The following is a 17,813-nucleotide window of genomic DNA, read 5'->3' on the forward strand; positions in this document are numbered from 1 at the left end:
GCAGAGAGGCAGCAGATGTTTGCAGCTGGCCCAGGTTCTGGCTAGCTGCTGACAGCTACAGAGCCCAGGCTAAGGGGCAGGGGCTTCGGGTGGGGGGCAAGGGTCATAAGCAGGGCTGGGGGCAGAGGCACAAGCAGGGCATCCTGCCATGTACCCCCTGCCCTCATTTTGTTTTGAGCAGGCACAGGCAGCCCCACACAGGCTGCAAGCAGTTGCAGCATGGGGCTCCGGGCACAGGGTGAGCAAGGGGCCACTTTTCCCGTCCTCAGCACCAACTTGTAACCCGCCTGTGCTGCCAGCCTGGGCCCCATGCAGGCTCTGGGCTCACCCATCAGGGCTGTGCACAACAGCAGCAGCAGCAACAGCAACAGCGGGCCCTCCCCACTTGCTGCGCCAGGCAGTGTTTGCCACCACCACTCCTGTGCTGCCCAGCGAGCAAGCTCTGTGTGGGCAGCAGCTGCAAACACTGCCCAGTCCAGCAAGCAGCAGGGGGGCCACAGCTGCTGCCATGCACAGCCCCAACGGGGAAAAGCAGCCCCTGCCCTGCCCCGTGGCCGGCACCCCACTCACAGCCTGCATGGGGCTGCCTGTGCCTGCTCAGGACACCCCCGCGTGGGCTGCAAGTGGCTACAGCAGGGAGCACCAGCCATGGGGGAGGCGAGGGGCCGTTTTTCCCTGGGATCCTTCCCTGCCCTCCCCACCCCCTACTTACCTGAGGTTCCAGTGCAGTGTAGCCACACGGTCCCAGGCCAGAAGCCCCTGCTGGGGCTTCCCGTGGGAGGGGTGGGGCCAGGCAGGTCCTGCAGTTGTGGGAGCCCGCTGGGCTTCCCCTGGGTCTCACTGCCCCTGGTTTCTGTCATTTTTTACAGGAACCACAGACAACAGAAATATTAATTTTCTAAATGTTTTAGGGGCCCCACAGGCTAGATAGAATGGCCTCACAGGCCAGATCTGGCCCGCGGGCCATATTTTGCCCACCCCTGATCTAGCTCCATCCTCTTTGGAACCACCCTTCAGGTAGTTGAAGGTTGCTATTAAATCCCTTCTCAGTCTTCTCTTCTTGAAACTAAATAAGCCCAGTTCCCTCAGCCTCTCCTCAGAAGTCAAGTGCCCCAGGCCCCCAATCAATTTGTCTCCATCCTTTCTGTAGTGGGGGGCCCAAAACTGGCCATAGTACTCCAGATGTAGCCTCCCCACTGCCAAAAAGAGGGAAAGAATCACTTCCCTGTTGCCAATCTGTTGGCAATACCCCTAATAATGCAGCCCAGTAAGCTGTTACCCTTCTTCATAGCAAGGAGAAACTGCTGGTTCATATTCAGTTTATTGTCCACTGTAACCCCCTGGGGCTTTTTCTGAAGAGTTGCTGTTTAGCCAGTTGGTTCTCAGTCTGTACCAATGTATGGGGTTGTCTGATCTAAGTGCAGGACTTCACACTTCTTATTGAACCTCATGATATTTCTTTTGGTCCAATCCTCCAACTTGTCTAGGTCTCTCCCAACCCTAGCCTCACTCTCCAGTTTATCTACTACCTGCATCCCCACCTCCTTCCAGGTTGGTACCACCTGCAAGCTTGCTGAGTGTGCACTCCATCTTCCAGGCTGCTGATCAAGATGTTGAACAAAACTGGCCCCAGGACTAAGTCTTGGGGCACTCCACTTGATACTGGCTGCCAACTAGACATCAAGACATAGATTACTACCCTTTTTGCCCAACCATCCAGCCAGTTTTCTATCCACCTTACAGTCCATCCATCCAAACCGTACTTCCTTAACTTGCTTGTGAGAAGGTTGTACGAGACCATATCAAAAGCCTCAATAAAGTTAAGGTACATCACATTCACTGCTCTCCCTGCATCTACAGAGCCAGTCATGTCATCATAGAAGGCTGGTCCAGCATGACTTGTCCTTGGTGAATCCATGCTGACTGTTCCTAATCACCTTCTTCAAGTGCTTAGAAACTGATTCCTTGAGGACCTGTGTTCCATGATTTTTCAAGGGACTGAGGTGAGGCAGACTAGTCTGTAGTTTCCCATATCCTTCTTTCATTTAGTAAAGATGGGCATTATATTTTCCCTTTTCCAATTATCCAGTACCTCTCCTGATTGCTGTGAGTTTTCAAAAATAATGTCCAGTGGCTCTGCAATATCTGCCAACTTCCTCAGCACTTTTGGGTGCAATGAGTCTGGTCCTGTGGGCTTGTACACATCCAGCTTTTCTAAATAGTCCCAAATGTGTTCTTTTGCCATTGTTGGCTGCTCACCTCCTCTGCAAATCGTGCTGCCAGGTGTAGTTTGGGAGCTGACCTTGCCCGTGAACTGAAGTAAAAAAAGACATTGAGTACTTTAGTCTTTTCCACATCATCTTTCTATACGTTGCCTCCCCTATTCAGTAAAGTACCCACACTTTTCCTGATCTTCCTTTTGTTGACGTACTTGTAGAAACACAGGTGACTGGTGCCAGGGCCAATCTCTCCAACCGGGGGGGTAGGAGAGGGTCCCCCCATGGCCAAATTTGGCTGACTGGTGAGTGGCTGTGCTGCTCCCAAAAGCAGTGCTCACAGGGGGGCACCAGCACTCCTGCCTGCCCCTACCTGCACATCGCCTAAGCAAGGAGTGCAGCTGGTCAGGAGGTACACCAGTGCTCTCAGTACACATCATCACTGTGTAGAACCCATTCTTGTTGCCCTTCACAATCCCTGCTAGCTGCAACTTCACTTGCACTTTGGCCTTCCTGATTTCATCCCTACAGGCCTGAGCAATACTCTTTATCCTCCTCCCTAGTCATTTGTCCATGTTTCCACCTCTTGTAAGCTTCCTTTTTTTTGAGCTCACTGAAGAGTTCCCTGTTAGTCTTATGACATACTTGCTAGTCTTCCTGCACATTGGGATAGTTCTTGCCTGCGCTCTCAGTAAGGTTTCTTCAAAGCACAATCAGTTCTCCTGCTCTCCTTTCCCCCCAAGACTGGCCTCCTAGGGGATCCTGCCCATCAGTTCCCTGTGTCAAAGGCTGCTTTTCTGAAGTCCAGGGTCCTTACTCTGCTGCTCCTCCTTCCTTCCTTCCTTCCCTCAGGATCCTGAACTCAATCATCTCATGGCCTCTGCTGCCCAAGCTGCCATCAATTTCTATGTTCCCCACCAAGTCTTCCATTTGTGAGCAGCAGATCAAGAGCATGGTCGCCAGCTGGCATCTCCAATGCTTGCACCAGGAAGTTGTTCTCAACATGTTCCTAAACCTTCCTGTGCACTACTGTTTTACCCTCCTAGCAGATGTCAAGGTGATTTAAGTCCCATGTGACAACCAAGGCCTGTGATCTGGAAATTTCCACTAGGTGTCTGAAGAAAGACTTATCCTCCTGATGTGGTTAGCTCAAGCAGACATTCACCAAGACATCACCTTTTTTGCTCTCTCCTCTGACCCTAACTCAGAGACTTTCAACAGGCCTATCTCTAGTTTCATACTGGAGCTCTGGGCATTCAGAAAGTTTTTATATAAAGAGCAACTCTTCCTCTTCTCCCCTGCCTGTCTTTCCTGAAGTTTACACCTATCCATAACAGTGCTCCAGCCATGCAAGCTATTCCACCAAGTCAGTTATTCCAGTCACATCATAGTTCCATGACTGTGTGAGGACTTCCAGTTCTTAGGCTCCATACATTTGTGTACAGACATCTGAGGTAAGTAGCCGATTGCCCTACTTTCCCAGGAAGAATGAGAAGGTCTCCTCCTGCTTGTGCTTCCTTCAGGTCACCCACTTCCTCACTTACCTTAGGATTGTGAGTAGTGGTGAGGTGGTGAATTAGGATTTTCTGCCAAACAGGTACAGCTTCTTTTAGGCCTTTGTATTTTGCAGTGTTTACAATGATAGACTCATCTGTTTTCTGCACTAAGATGACCCATGAGCATATGCTGATATGGCTCAACAAACACCTTGAAAGACGTGAGAAAAATCTCTACTTGAAAAAGGCAAGGGTAGGTACCCTGGTGAGGGGTAGGAGAGAGTTTCCACAAGGAACAGATCTGAGGTGTTTTGTGCTCTTGGTCCTTAGATCATTTCTCAGTCCTCCAGCTATATGTCCAGTGGCCTTGGCAATCCTTCTGAAGATGCTGAAGCTGAAGGTTGCATCAGTTGTAGCAAGTTTAATGCCAACCAACCAGAATGGTTATGTGGCTCCTTATTACAAGCATTCTATTCCATTATAGGGCTTGGTGGCTCCCTCTCTTCTCCAGTAAGACGACACTGAGCTGCACCTGGAATTTCTGCCTTGAAGCTGAAGGTGTCTGTATTTGGCTTTGGTGCCAGTACTGTCTGCCTCCATGCCAGCAGAATCATTTTTGATGCCTGTGTTGACTTCAGAGCCTAGGTCTTACTGGTGAGATCTTCTCTGCATGTGTGAACATCATGTAAAACTGTTTCCCAAGCCTATTAATAGCCTCTATTGTTTCAGCAAATGAAGTTTCAGTCAATTGTTTTGTGACTTGTTTCTCCTCTAAGAGAATGACCAGCATACTGAATGAGCATGTATCCTGCATATAATTGATCCAAAAAAGCTTTGCTTATTCCACAAAAGGAGGAAGCACAAAAGGTAGGATTTGAAGCAACACTTAGATCCATCACTTTGAACAGCTCTTTCGAGTGGAAGTGAAGTCTGACTACCAAAAATAAATAAATATATGAATAAAATAAGTCCAGATAGATCAGTTCATTTGCTATTATTTTCCACAGATGCAACTCATTTTGAAGGGTTTTTTGTTTGTTTGTTTTTTGAAGGATATGGACATTTAGCAACGGCTTAAGTCTGGTTGGTTGAATACTTGCCTGCCTTCCTTCCTCTGTGACAGGCAGAAGAAGGGAAGTGAGGAAGAGCTGCAGGTGCCTTACCTTTGAACGGGAGTGCAAGTAGCACAGGATCTTGCATGCCTGACATGTATGCACACCTTCAAATGGATTTCACACGGATGTATACATTATGCATGCACACTGCAGTCAAAATAAGCTAAAAAAGTTTTCTTCCATTTTTTTTCACTATGCTGACAAATATAGCTTTGGTAGGAACAAAGGAAGCCAAGGGGTGGCATAAATCTTTATCCCACAGAAGATTCAACCTGTATCATTTAAAAACAACACTAAAAAAGCATTTTTTACAATAAAGTCAGTTTGAACAAACTACAATAGCCTGTAAGCACAGGCAGGGCCATTGTATCATTTTTACCGGACTTACTGTATTAAATAAATGAAACTGCACCTTACCCCCAGCTCAGTAAAATTTTTCCACCTGAAAACTGAAAGCAAGATTATCTGGAGGCCATCTCGAAGAATGGTTGTTGTAGTTCTTCTACAGAATTTAGCTTGTATTACATATTTAGGCTTGGCAGGATTTGATTTTTGTTAGTATAGTGTTGATAAACATCAGTTTAACTTCACACTTGCACACCACTGAGAAAAATATTTCCATTGTTATTAATCAAAATTTATAGAAAGAGGACATAAAAAAAATGATAGCTGATGGAGTGTGTGATGACAGGGTGAACAATCCTACAGATCTGTGCTGACTGTAGTTTGGACTGCAACTCCCAGAAACCCCAGGGGACTGGGAACAAAGGGCGAGTGGAGACAGGACTGATAGCAGCTCTGCTGCTCAGCTGGTGGCAGTCCTACAGTAGTTATGTTATAATGGGTCACAAAAGAAAATCTATAGAGGAATACTGCAGTGAATACCCTGACTTAGAATTAAAAATGGTTAAAAGATTAGCAAGGAAGATGAGATTTTGTGCTGCAGCTTGTAAGACAGAAGTCACCTGACAGGTAAATTGCGTTACTGAACATTTGAACAGTAAGACTCATTTGAAATTAAAAGTCAAAGACAACACAAGCTATGATGGAAGTCTGCTTGGGAAGAATCAGACAATGGAAGGAAGCAGCAGTGGATTTTTCTCACTATCTGGTTATGCGTGTTGTGCTTTGAGGCAATTCCAATGAATGCAGTCCTGGGTTCAAGCTATTTATTTGTTCTGCTTTGCAAATATGCACCAGCAGCTCACACTTGCTTAGAACTTCATCAGCTGGAAGAAAAATACTTGCCTGAAGTTATTGCCCACCACCAAGCAGTGATTATTGAGTGGTGAGAAATTTTCCTTAGTAATTGATGAAACCCCCAAGCTTGCAGAACAGCCAGCAATTAACACCCTTGCAGTAGTCTACAGTGATAAAAATAAGTCTGTAAATAAAATTCTATTAAAATCCACTGTTGTTCTTCAACACAGGAGTCATGTCAGTTTGTATTAAACATGTACGGCCTAACATGGGAAAACTGTACATCAATCAACAGTGACTCTGCAATGTACATGCAATGCCTAGTGAAAGACTTGAAAGAAATGCATCCACATCTGCTGCACATTCCATGTATTGTTTATCTTTTGCATGTGGCCATTGATCATGCATTAAAAACAGATGAGTTCTGTGACATCACAAATCTCTAGTACATTTTCCAGCAATATTTAAACATGCCAACAAGCAAAGGCAAGTGTTTTTTACAGTCTGTGCCAGCTACAATGCATGTCCATTGGATTTGTGCGTGTGCACCTTCACCTCTCATGTTGTGCAATCTTGCTGGTTTTTCTGGCTTGCTGCAGCAAAATACATTCATACACATTGGGACAGTGTGACAGACTTTCTTACAAAACAACCAGACAGTCACTTCAAAGATAGCAGCAAAACCATGAGGGATGGTCAAGGATGATGGAAACCAGCAAGAACTGTACTGCAAATGATCTTTTGCTTGTGCATTTTTGGGGTAAATACATGCTGTTCATTTGCAAATGGAAACAGATGCACCCCGATATATCACACTGACTCTCTGTTTAACTGCGATCTACAAGCTGCTGCTGATGTAAATAATACTTTGAAAAGAGAGGACCTTAGGGCAATGGGCCCTAAATGGCAGCCCCTTTCATCTGCAATGCATGCTTTTGCTTCAGAACTTCAAAGCAAACTGAAAGCAACCATATTCTGCAAAGTACCAGATGGACTCTGTGGATTGGGATCCATCTTTGCTGATGGTAAAGTGTTTGACCCATTTATCAAGGCTCAGATGTCACACAATTATAGCGGCTATGAAAATATTCTGCATATTTTCTCGTTCAAGGCAGAACAGTTCAAGCATGACTGACTTGTACATGGCATGTGAAATACTCTGTGATAGCAACGTAACAGCATCTGATAACTGGAAACTTGAGACCCAGTTAGTTACTGACTGTCTTGTCTGGTGTGGCATTACATGCACTCACAGTGCCAGAAGCTTCAGTGTCTGTGGAAAGATCATTCAGCTTGTTTAGAAAAGTTCAAGACAAATGTTGTATGTGCCTCTCTGAAGACCAACACAGACAGCTCAACACTTTGTGCTACAATTAAGACAAACTCAAATTTTGAGAGCTTTCAAAATCTGAATTAGTCTGTTGGATCTAGCAAGTTAACCATTCCAGTTATGGTAAAAAAGACCCGATATTTTTAAAATACATATTTTTTTAATTTTAATTAAATATTAATTAACAGAATGGTTTTAAAACAGTATGATTTATTGATTTATGTATATTTACTTTTTATATTTGCACATGCAATTTTATAAGGCTTTTAACAGTATACTGTCATTAATAAATTGTCTGCCCCCACACCTCTAATGTTGTGCAATCTTGAAAATTTAAACTGATAAAAATAAAAAGCTTAAAAATAAATATTGATATTATGCATTGAAAATGATTAAAAAAAAAAAATCAAATTCTGCCAAGCCTATACATAATTAAATAGCTATCAGACAATTTAACTCTAGAAATAAGTTTGGGTGAAAGCCCCAGAAATCACTTCTGATATGGAGAGGACCCAGTCTCATAGCAAGAAAATAGAAGCAACTGGGAGTGCAGGCCATGTTTTAATGCTAGCTATCAACATCCTATGCAGTAAATACATTCCAGAAAAATAACTCGGTTATCCTCCAGTTTCTCCACTACAAAACTGCAGGTTAGAATCCTTCCCTCAAGTGCCTACCAAAATTTCAGATAAACAATTATGGCAGAGGTGTCAAAAATATATTGCTTGCATGCTGGAACCAGCTCACAGAGCTATTTTATCTGGCCTGCTGGGCTACTGGAAAAGGGGTGGGAGTGGGGGTGGAGAGGAGGAAGAGGGACAGCATGGCCTGACACTGAATGGCCGTTGGTGGCATAAAGGTGAAGGAGAGCTGCACGGACACAGCCTTGCTTGCTCTGCTGTCACCATCCTCACCACTGTCCCCACTGCCATTCTGGGCTGGATCCAGCCTGAAAAGGAATCCCGTAGTCTGGATCCGGTTTAGGGCACAGGATGAGTTTGACGCACCTTATTTATGGTATTAAATCACAGCCACTTCTTTACATCTTCTTTTCTATCAGGCAAAAGAGGTAATGAAATTAATTTTATTTCAAAATGTAAGTATTCTTACTGTTTTTAAATCTCTACTTTCTATTTGCATTGTTACTAGGTTGTCTCTTCCAGTTCTTTACCTGAAGGCTCTTGACAAGATTTGGTGAATCTGAAGTACATCATTACACAAAGCAGTAAACTGAGCTTTGACTCCCTTCTACCTCTCAACTGGAGCGGGTAAAAGAAGAACAATTTTCTATAATTCTATGTTAGAGTGAAACTTGATCACTAATGTGGTAAAATAACCATTTTTATAAATTATAATATATGCAACAGTTTAAGGTGTCAGTAAAACACACTACTTGGATTGACAGATTTGACTTGCAGCCATACAATGACCTATAAATATTAATGGCATGTTCCCACCTTTTGGTGTTACCGCACACTGAAAAACAACCTTGAAAAAAGTGCATCTTATACTTTAAAATGTCCAACCCCATGAAAATTAAGTACATTAAAAAAAATCTGAAATAATACAAGTCTACAAATAGCAACAAGTATGAACAGTTGACAAACTGGCAGTTTTCCTCAGAATTGGTCTAATCTTAAATTATATGACATAGCTACTATCTGTGTAATCTGAGCACTAGTTTTCTTAGTGGATATGGAATGAGATTTGACTAAAATAAAAAGCAAACATACATATTACATTGCAATTATCCATGTGGCTGTCATTTAAACCCTCAGCCTCTTTGAAATAACCATTAGAATAGTAAATAAACCTCACCAAAAAACAGCATGCTATTTTATGAGTGTAGATGTATTAGCTTTATGGTGGCTTGCAGGCACAAACAATTAGATTAAAGTCCTAGAAAATGAAATGTTTCACAGATAAGTATTTTCTGCCCTTTGTTTTCATCTGGTGCAATACTGAAAACATCAGCAAGCTAATGTAGGTGGGTAGCTTTGGTCAATAAAAACTTTGATACAATATTTTTATTTTAGTGTTTCAGAGCTGGCATTGTAATCCAATAAGCCAAAGCAATACAACATAAAGAGCCTCTTAGAGTGGGTCTATAGACATAAATTATGGAACGCCAATAAGGCTAATTTCTTTCATAGCTGTATTAAAGCAAAAACGTGTAAACTTCAGTGGGACTAGGTGTCTGGACCATATCATTACTTTGCCATTTTTTATCTCAGCTGCTTCTAACATTTACAGTACACTTTTTCAGGTCACACAGGAATCATAAAGCATTAACTTCTTTTTCTAGTGGTGTTGAGTCTCAAGTGCACATTCTAAAGCTAAATGATCGGCAATGCATGTGGCTTTAGCAAATAAGCTCACAAAGCACAACGTTTGAAGATTTATCAAAAGATCAACAACTAAAAATACTCAGGCTTTAGTCTACCCAAGTAAAATTACTAAATAGTTTATAAATCAGCAACAAAACTCCACTGTGGCAAGCTTACATTCTAACTTCATGAACTTTAAGGAAATGCAAATAAATTCTATGCCCTGGTTTGACAGTAACAGTTGGGGCAGTACTTTTTACTAATCAAAATAAATTAATAAATTATATTTATTTTGAAGTATCAAGGATCTTTTGGCTCCATCCTAAGGATCTCAAGGCTCTTCTATAGCATAGATTTTCTTCAGATTCTTATAATCACCCCACCAATTACTAAGGTTACCCATGCACCTTTTGGTAGCATTTCATTTTCCTTTTCTCTCATTTTCTGAAAAATTAAATTTGGATTTAACCTTTTTCTTTTAAAAAGTTATTTTTTTTTAATCTGCTGATACTTTACTTCTGTTAGAGAAGACAAAGGCTGTGTATATACATTCAAATAATCTGGGAGAATTCACTCAGGTTTGTTCTCCTGGTAAAGAAACTTGCACAGAGCTACCTGTACAGACATTCGAATCACAAAGCCCTGAGGATTGGAGAGCTTGCACTGTGCACACATGTCATCATGCTCTGCAGGCTTCCATAGTATGCCTGGCAACAGATCAAAGCAATGCATAGGGCAGCCCTGATTGGCTGACCCAGACTGCCCATAGTTGTCCTGTTTTTCCCTACAGCACAATGGGGAATGTTCTGGAGCAGCAGAATCCAGTGAGTGACACTCTCTCTCTCTCTCTCTCTCTCTCTCTCTCTCTCAGGAGGAGGGGAAGAAGCTGGAGGACCATGTTCTTTTCTGAGAGAAGCCATAGTATGCATAGACATCTGCTCACCCAGGAGAAACTCTCCTGGGAGTTATTTAACAACCCTGGTTGCTCCCAGGTTATATTTCTCCTGGAATAGCCATTTTTACTCTAGAAGAAAAAGCCTGAACACCTGTACACTTGTGGTCTCTTCCGGGAAAGCAGCGACTCTCCCAGGAGAAAATGAATGTATATACAAGGCCAAAGTCTAAACAGTTTGCCTGCTCAGATTCTCCCTATGCCTGAGGATGGGTGTCTATGCCCACAAGCTTGCAAAGAACATTTTTTCCAACTTTTCACTTGGTTTAATAAAAGATATTACATTTACCCAAATAACTTTGTGTGCTTAAACAGTTCACCTTGCACCCAGAATTAAATGTTGATGACAGTATTTGATTTGATTTGTTCCACATTTTTAATCAACACTTAGGAAAAGTTCTGCACAAGTGACTTTAGCCTTAACCACCCAAATAAGGTGAACCTCACACCAACTTTATAAGGGGAAACCTGAATCATGAATAATATAAATGTTTTGCCCAGGACACACAATAAATTGAGGGAAGGTTTCATAATAGTAGTTACATGCTTTAAAAAGGAGAGAATCTGGCGATTCAAAAATGTGTATGTAAAATATTATCCAGGTAGATTAGTAAGGCAATAAAACAAAGGAAACAAATGTAATTAGGTCACCAACAAAGACCTATGACAAAACTAAGACTTTATTATAGCTGCAGAAAGTTAAAATGGCTATTGTCTCCAAATCTTGATAAAACTAGAGTAGTATCTGAATTTCACATAAAGCTCACGATATGTCTAACTTATCTACTGTAAGAAGTACTTCACTCTTTAACAAGAGCACGTAAGTGCCACCTTCTTGTTTGCTTGGAAGGGTTATAGTCGGAGATGATGAGTTGTTTAACCCTATCTGAGTGTTACATTCTGTATGCAGCTGGAATTTCCACTTGGATCAAAAATCTCCATAAGCCCCATAACCAATGCTTTTATGTTAATATCTTGCTATATACATACAGGTTACCAAAATATTACAGATCTCTAATACAAGTTTTTTTCCTCCACCTTCTCAGTAGGGGAGGAGGTGGTCTTAAATTTCAGTCATTTTCCCAAATTAAACCTATTTGAAAGAGCAAACTTTTGCATACAAGTTTGGCACATCACAAAAATGCATTTAAAAACAAACTACAACTTTCAGCTAAATCTCTTCTAACAGCTATACATACTAGTCAAATTATACATCCTGGATGAAGCAGAAGAAAACAACACTAGTAAAATTTTCCCTTAGGGTCTGTCTCCACATAGCTTTCTAGAGTGCACATTGCTCAGACACCCCTTCAGTAACATAATGAATCTTCTGACTGATTAAACAAATTTTATCCCACCATTACTTACTAGGATACTGTACTTATTTTAGACTCTAAGTAGAATCACCAAACAAAATTTAAAAAACCCAAATAAACCAGGCAAGGACACTCACATCCTGGACCTGGTTATCACAGGTCTCAACATCAATTGTTTCTTTTAGAGTCTAAAAGCAGGAGTAAAAAAAAAAGAAAAGAAAAGAAAAACAGTCTACAATGTAAAATAACTACCCTTCCTAGCTATTTTGTAAATATTTATAGGAGCTGCCAAATATTTAAAGCTTTTATCATGTCTTGTCATAGTTAGCATTTTTGTAAAGTTCCAGTTCCTTGAGTAATCGATTTACAGGAGTTTCTAACCTTTATCAAAGGATACAGAAAAAGTTAGAAAATGTGCATTACTCAAAGCTCAAAAAAGGCAGAAACTTTTATTATTAAAAAAAAAAAATCTAAACTACCCAGGGGAGGAGGGGGGAGTTGGGTTAGAGGCACAATCATTGGGAATTGTACAATTCACTTAATACTGAAGCAGTGCCTAAAGGCCTATGCAACGAAGCTAGAAGCCTTACTTATAAGCTAGCTATTCTGTGCTTTCTAACTCAAAAAGACTATACAGTTCATAACAGACAGATCAGTAAGATCCCATTGAACCAGTCTAATAGAGCAGAGGCAGAAATAACAGAATTCCCTTGCTGAGGCACCAAATGACCAGGAAGAGTTCCTCTTGTAATCTCACAGGTAGCACACCTTGTCATAATACAGAAGAACAAGAATGATTTCTATGTACAGGCACTTGCGCATTTAATTTCAAACTCATTATATACATCATTCACTAAATTTAAGATAAATGATATAGTTCTGCAGATGGAAACTAAAATATTTAAAGAAATTGTAAGACTGCACAAAGTAATCTGAAAATTAAAATTATTCACAAAGACAGTATTTTGTTGCAAATATTTACTCAAAAAGTAATATTTACAGCAGTGTTTAATAGCTGTTCAAAACATTTAACATTCATTAAAAACAAAACAAAGTCAAAGCATTCTAAAGGATTCAAAAGGAGCATTTTAATTAAGTTTGTTAATATTTCAGAGCAAGCTACTGTTAATCATATTATGCATTCCAATACCTTGCTGCTAGCTACATAGCAAAAAAACCAAAAAATGTTTTTCAGCAGCCATATTCTTGTACATAAATTAGACTACAAAATGTCCTGAAATCAAATTGTACATCTCTGCTTTATATGCCCTTGATTTTTGTAACAGTTAGCAAGTAGCAGCTGCAAAAATGGCAGAATACATGCCAGTCTGTTTCCAGTTCATTTCATTTAAGTTTCTACATTAAACCATACTTTGGTTTGACTTACAGGCCACTCTTATGGGTCTACCACTAATTAAAATCATTAAAACAACAGTAATGGCCTAACAGCTACAGTACTTTGAGCAGTATGTCCTACTTTATACAATGAGTACATCAGGTATTTCTGCACAGCTTGCACACTGAAAAATCCACAAATATATATTTATATTGTAATAATTCCACTTTCACTGAAAGTTTAATTAAGATAAGCTTACAGCCTGGCAGAATTACACCTGTACAGAGGTGCATAGATTCATACAGTTCTGGCTACATGCTTTGACAAACAGGAATGTGACGTCAAATCCAAAGTGGGTTTATGTTTATCCAAACTCTCAGTAGACCAATGCACCATTGTGTGAGCATGCTCTATTTCAGCACTACAATCTCATTTACTTAAAACCTTGCTGTTAAAAGGATTCTTGCATAGGGACTCTCATCTTTTCTTCTTGGCTAACAGCAGATCACCTTACCCTAGGAAATATCACTGGAAAATACTTGTTGTTTCCATTTTTGAGTGTCAGCTTAGGAACACATTCTCTTCCAATCTTTCGGATACATGTGAATACATGCTATACTTTATACATTTAGAAATTCAGTAATCTAGGTTGTATATTTGTATAAACTGCCTTCTTCATAAAAAAACATTGCTCTCTTCTGTTTCTGTCAATACTCTGATCACCATCAATGAGCATACCCATCAAGAATGGCTCAAGGCATTGTTACCATTATTTATATTAAAGCTGAATAAAAGTTAATTTATATTTTCAGCTTTCTTCATTGTCATCTGTCTGGTTTACAGTTGTCTCTACACTGCTGGGACTGCTTCCTTTAGAAAAGTCATCCGTTTGTTCAGAAACCAGTCCAGTTTTCTTTGATGAAGATGTAACATTACCTTTTTGAAGTATTTCTGTAGCTTCATGCTCTAGTACCTCTGAGGGAGTCAAAGGCTCCAAATGAATACTGCCTTGTTCACTAATGTCAGAACTAATAGATTCAGGTTCATCTCTTTTTCTTAAAAACTGCTCAAAACTAACATCTTCACCCAAAGTCAGTTTTAAGTCCTTGGTGTTCACTGTTGAAATTGTAGTTTCACCCACGCTATCCTCTTTATTCTGTTCATTCAAGATGGCATTTTCTGAACTTGGAGAAGTTTTCAGTTCAGTTGTATCACAAGTATGCTTTTGTTTTTCTCCTATTACTTGATCACTGTTTTCTGAATCACAACATGGTCTTCCCTCACATGCTGAGTTCTTTAAGCAAGTGTCCTGGAGCACTACATTGGAGGCATCTTCCGTATTTGACATTGACGTATTTTCTTCAATCTTTTCCACTGATGAGCCTTTTTTACTTTGATTTCCATTGCATTCTTTTGCTTCCTTTGAAGTGTCATTTGCTTGGCTGCTGGAAAAAAACCCCAAATAAACTTAGCATTCTTAGTTAACATAAAAGTATTTTAATATACAGGTCCTACACTGCAAAGTGACTCTCTACAGAAAAGACACAGTAGAGTTTCATATTTATTTTGTCTTACCAACTTACATAGTAAAATGTACTCTATTATAAGTGTTTCCTTCTTTACAGCCCTGCAAATTAAACCTTACATCTAACAGTCTAGTTTAGGGGTCAGCAACCTTTTACTAACAGTGGGCAGCAGACTGTGTCCCAGATGAAGGCACAGGCCACCATACCCCTTCCAGCCATTTCAGATGTCCCTGTTCTGTACAGAAGGCTGCTCTTTTCCCTCCCTAATGCAGTGTCAGCCAAAAAAACGTTCTGCTATAAAGTGTGGAGAACTAAAATTTGAGTGGATAATTTGCCAGTAACATTGATCAAAAGCTGCAGTGAGGGCAAAATGAAGCTGCTGGAAGGAAGGAACTGGTGTGCTGTTAAGTAAAATGTGGAAAGAGGAACGTGGGTTGGATTGGACAGCTGGGGTCAGCACTCTTAAAATACAGACTGGATCAGACCCTTGTGGGTTGGATCCAAGTTCTCTGTGGGCTCAATCCAGTCTGCAGGCCATAGTTTTCTTTCCTTCTTGCAATTTAATACCCATCATGAAGATGTAGCAGGACAAATAATGCCCTTCACTATACCCGTGCACTTCCATTTCTTTTTTTCCAAACTGCAATCTGTGAGACAACCTATTCTATTGCATAGTCTCTACTGAACTAATGCAAATCTAACTATTTTCAACTTATTAAACAATTCTGAAGGTGACAAACAAAAAAGCTTGCTCATGCAGCATCTTGACCAACTGGCTCTGTATAATGCCATCAGCAATAGAAACTTGCTTTAATCATTAAAGTGAGCAACTGTGAACCTCAATTCCCACAAGCAGCAAAACATTTTACATAGTCACTTTTCGGAGTAAGACTGTATTTTTAATTAACCCAAATATTAATGATGTAAGCAACGTCAATGAACAACTTACGTAATAAATCACAAGTCATAGCACATAAGACGCATCTTTAAAGGGTATTGGTTACACCTAGTTTTAATGTATCATTTAAAAAAATAGTACACTCTTCTAAAATGGCAAGTAAAATCAGAATGCTCCTAACAAAAACTAAATTATCTCTTCAGAACTCAGTTTATATAGGAAGTCAAACACCAACAGCACATCTGATTTTCTAGTCCTATCATTCAGTTTAATCTGGTCATACATACTGATATATCACTGATTTAAGACACCCTTATAAAAGTGCTTCCTATTCGTTATGGGACTACTCACTTCATTGCTATACTTGCAGTGAGGAGTTGCATTCAGAACTTTTATTTGTTCAAGAAGCTTCATTTCTAATGTTTCCAGTCTGAAAGAAGCCCACACTACCTGAAAATGTTGATTGTGATGGATAAGGAAAAAGGAGAGATGGAAAACTTACACAGCTGGACTACTTGGAGGTTTCTCTCAATTCAGTTTTTTAAATTTTAATTTTAAATTGTAAATAATCTCTGTATGGCATGCAGCCAAGGGATACACGAGGCATAACAGAATAATAGGAAGTATTTTGCATTAAAAAACATTTGTATAATGTATTCAAGGAGTTTAAAAATGAGTTGAAACTACTTTTAGCTAAAATCACCTTTAATATTGGCTAAGCAATCCATGTAGACCATTGCTAAACCCTTAAAAATAATTGGCACTATTTGTATTGGTTGCCTAAAGTCTAGCTAATACTGTTTTAGCATGAAGTAGTTTAAAACCAAGTTTTAAACCTCTTCAGGAAACAGTTCAAATGCAGACCAACACCAAATGGCTTTTTATTTGTCTAGACAAGTATCAGTTTAGGGTGTTGTGGTTCTCCTGAAACAACAGATAAATAAGAAATAACAGTTTTTCTGGTATTTTGTTTTTATAATATTTGCAAACTGCAAATCCACACATATTGTTTTACAAACTTTGCAACAATTTCATTGATCCCCTGTAATAAATTACACTGCAGTCTAGCTGAATGCTAGAAGAAAATAAGTGTTATTTTACCCTGGACACTACATGTTACACCAAAATTTAGAAGTTGTTCTACTTTCAAGCTTTAAGTTTAATCATAAATATCTAATCAGCTTGTAATTTATATTGCATTTAAAGGCAATAGGAATTTTTGTGCATAGTATAAGCCTCACAGAAATTCAGCATTCAAGAGCATTTTTTTGAAGTCTAGAAAGAAATAAGAGGCAATCAGAATTTAAGTTTCCCTATACTGTCACACCAACTTGTCCCATTCATATTCTGGAGGAAATTATTCAAGAGGTAATTCAGCCTTCATGCCCAACAAATCAACTTCTGCTGAAACTGTCAGACACATTACTACTTATTTGCCTTTACATTTGAACACCTTTATATATTTAACATTTAGTTTATTTTAAATCCATAATTACAAAATAAAAATAAAAAGGATTCCAACCCTCCCAACTCTGCCAAGGCATGCTAGGAAGAGAGACAGACCTTGTAGAAGCTAAAGGATGAGAAGTTCCAGTCCAGGATCTTCCACTCAGAATGCCATGGCTAAGGATATTAAATGTCCCTTAGGATATTAAATTCAACGTACTTATTCTTCAAAATATTTGAGTCAATATAGTAGAAAAGAACAAATGACTAGGCCTGTGCAAAGTGGCTAGTATTCACTTTGGATTCAGACTCAGCCGATTTGGGGGACACTGATTTGATTCGGTGATTCGAATCACTGTCCTGAATCAATTCGGCTGAATATGATTCGGAGATTTGGCTGCTGCAGCCAAATCTCCAAATCACACAGGTCCATCCCCTGCCTGCTTTCCCAGACCCGGGAATGGCTGCCCTGCCTGCCCCAGCTCCCAGCACTTTGGGGGAAAAAAAAGCCCCAACTCACCAGGTGCTGCCCAGTGGGAGGCCGATCCCTGCTGCTCCCCACTGCCCTATGCTGTGTGGGGGGCTCTACACAAGCCCCCCGCCCACTGTCCCAGCTCCCCCCATGGCTGCCCTGCCCACCCCAATTCCAGCCCTT

The 17,813-nt window shown here is 40.3% G+C and overlaps 1 protein-coding gene across 11 annotated transcripts in view; it reads right to left on the bottom strand.

Moving 5' to 3' along the window:
- Positions 1–12,760: 12,760 nt before the first annotated feature.
- Positions 12,761–17,813, bottom strand: part of ZNF280D (zinc finger protein 280D) — a 109,415-nt gene continuing 104,362 nt past the window's right edge. For 5 of the 11 annotated variants that reach the window (XM_019504268.1, XM_019504270.1, XM_019504273.1 and 2 more), the window contains one exon: positions 12,761–14,733. In XM_019504268.1, the coding sequence (XP_019359813.1) occupies positions 14,097–14,733 (637 nt within the window). In that variant the 3' untranslated portion in view covers positions 12,761–14,096. The remainder of the gene's footprint in view (positions 14,734–17,813) is intronic. The other 6 variants (XM_019504269.1, XM_019504272.1, XM_019504277.1 and 3 more) reach the window with 5 other exon arrangements.

Source organism: Gavialis gangeticus, unplaced genomic scaffold, assembly GCF_001723915.1.
Source record: "Gavialis gangeticus isolate Ggan-Ray unplaced genomic scaffold, GavGan_comp1, whole genome shotgun sequence".
Taxonomy (NCBI): Eukaryota; Metazoa; Chordata; order Crocodylia; family Gavialidae; genus Gavialis; species Gavialis gangeticus.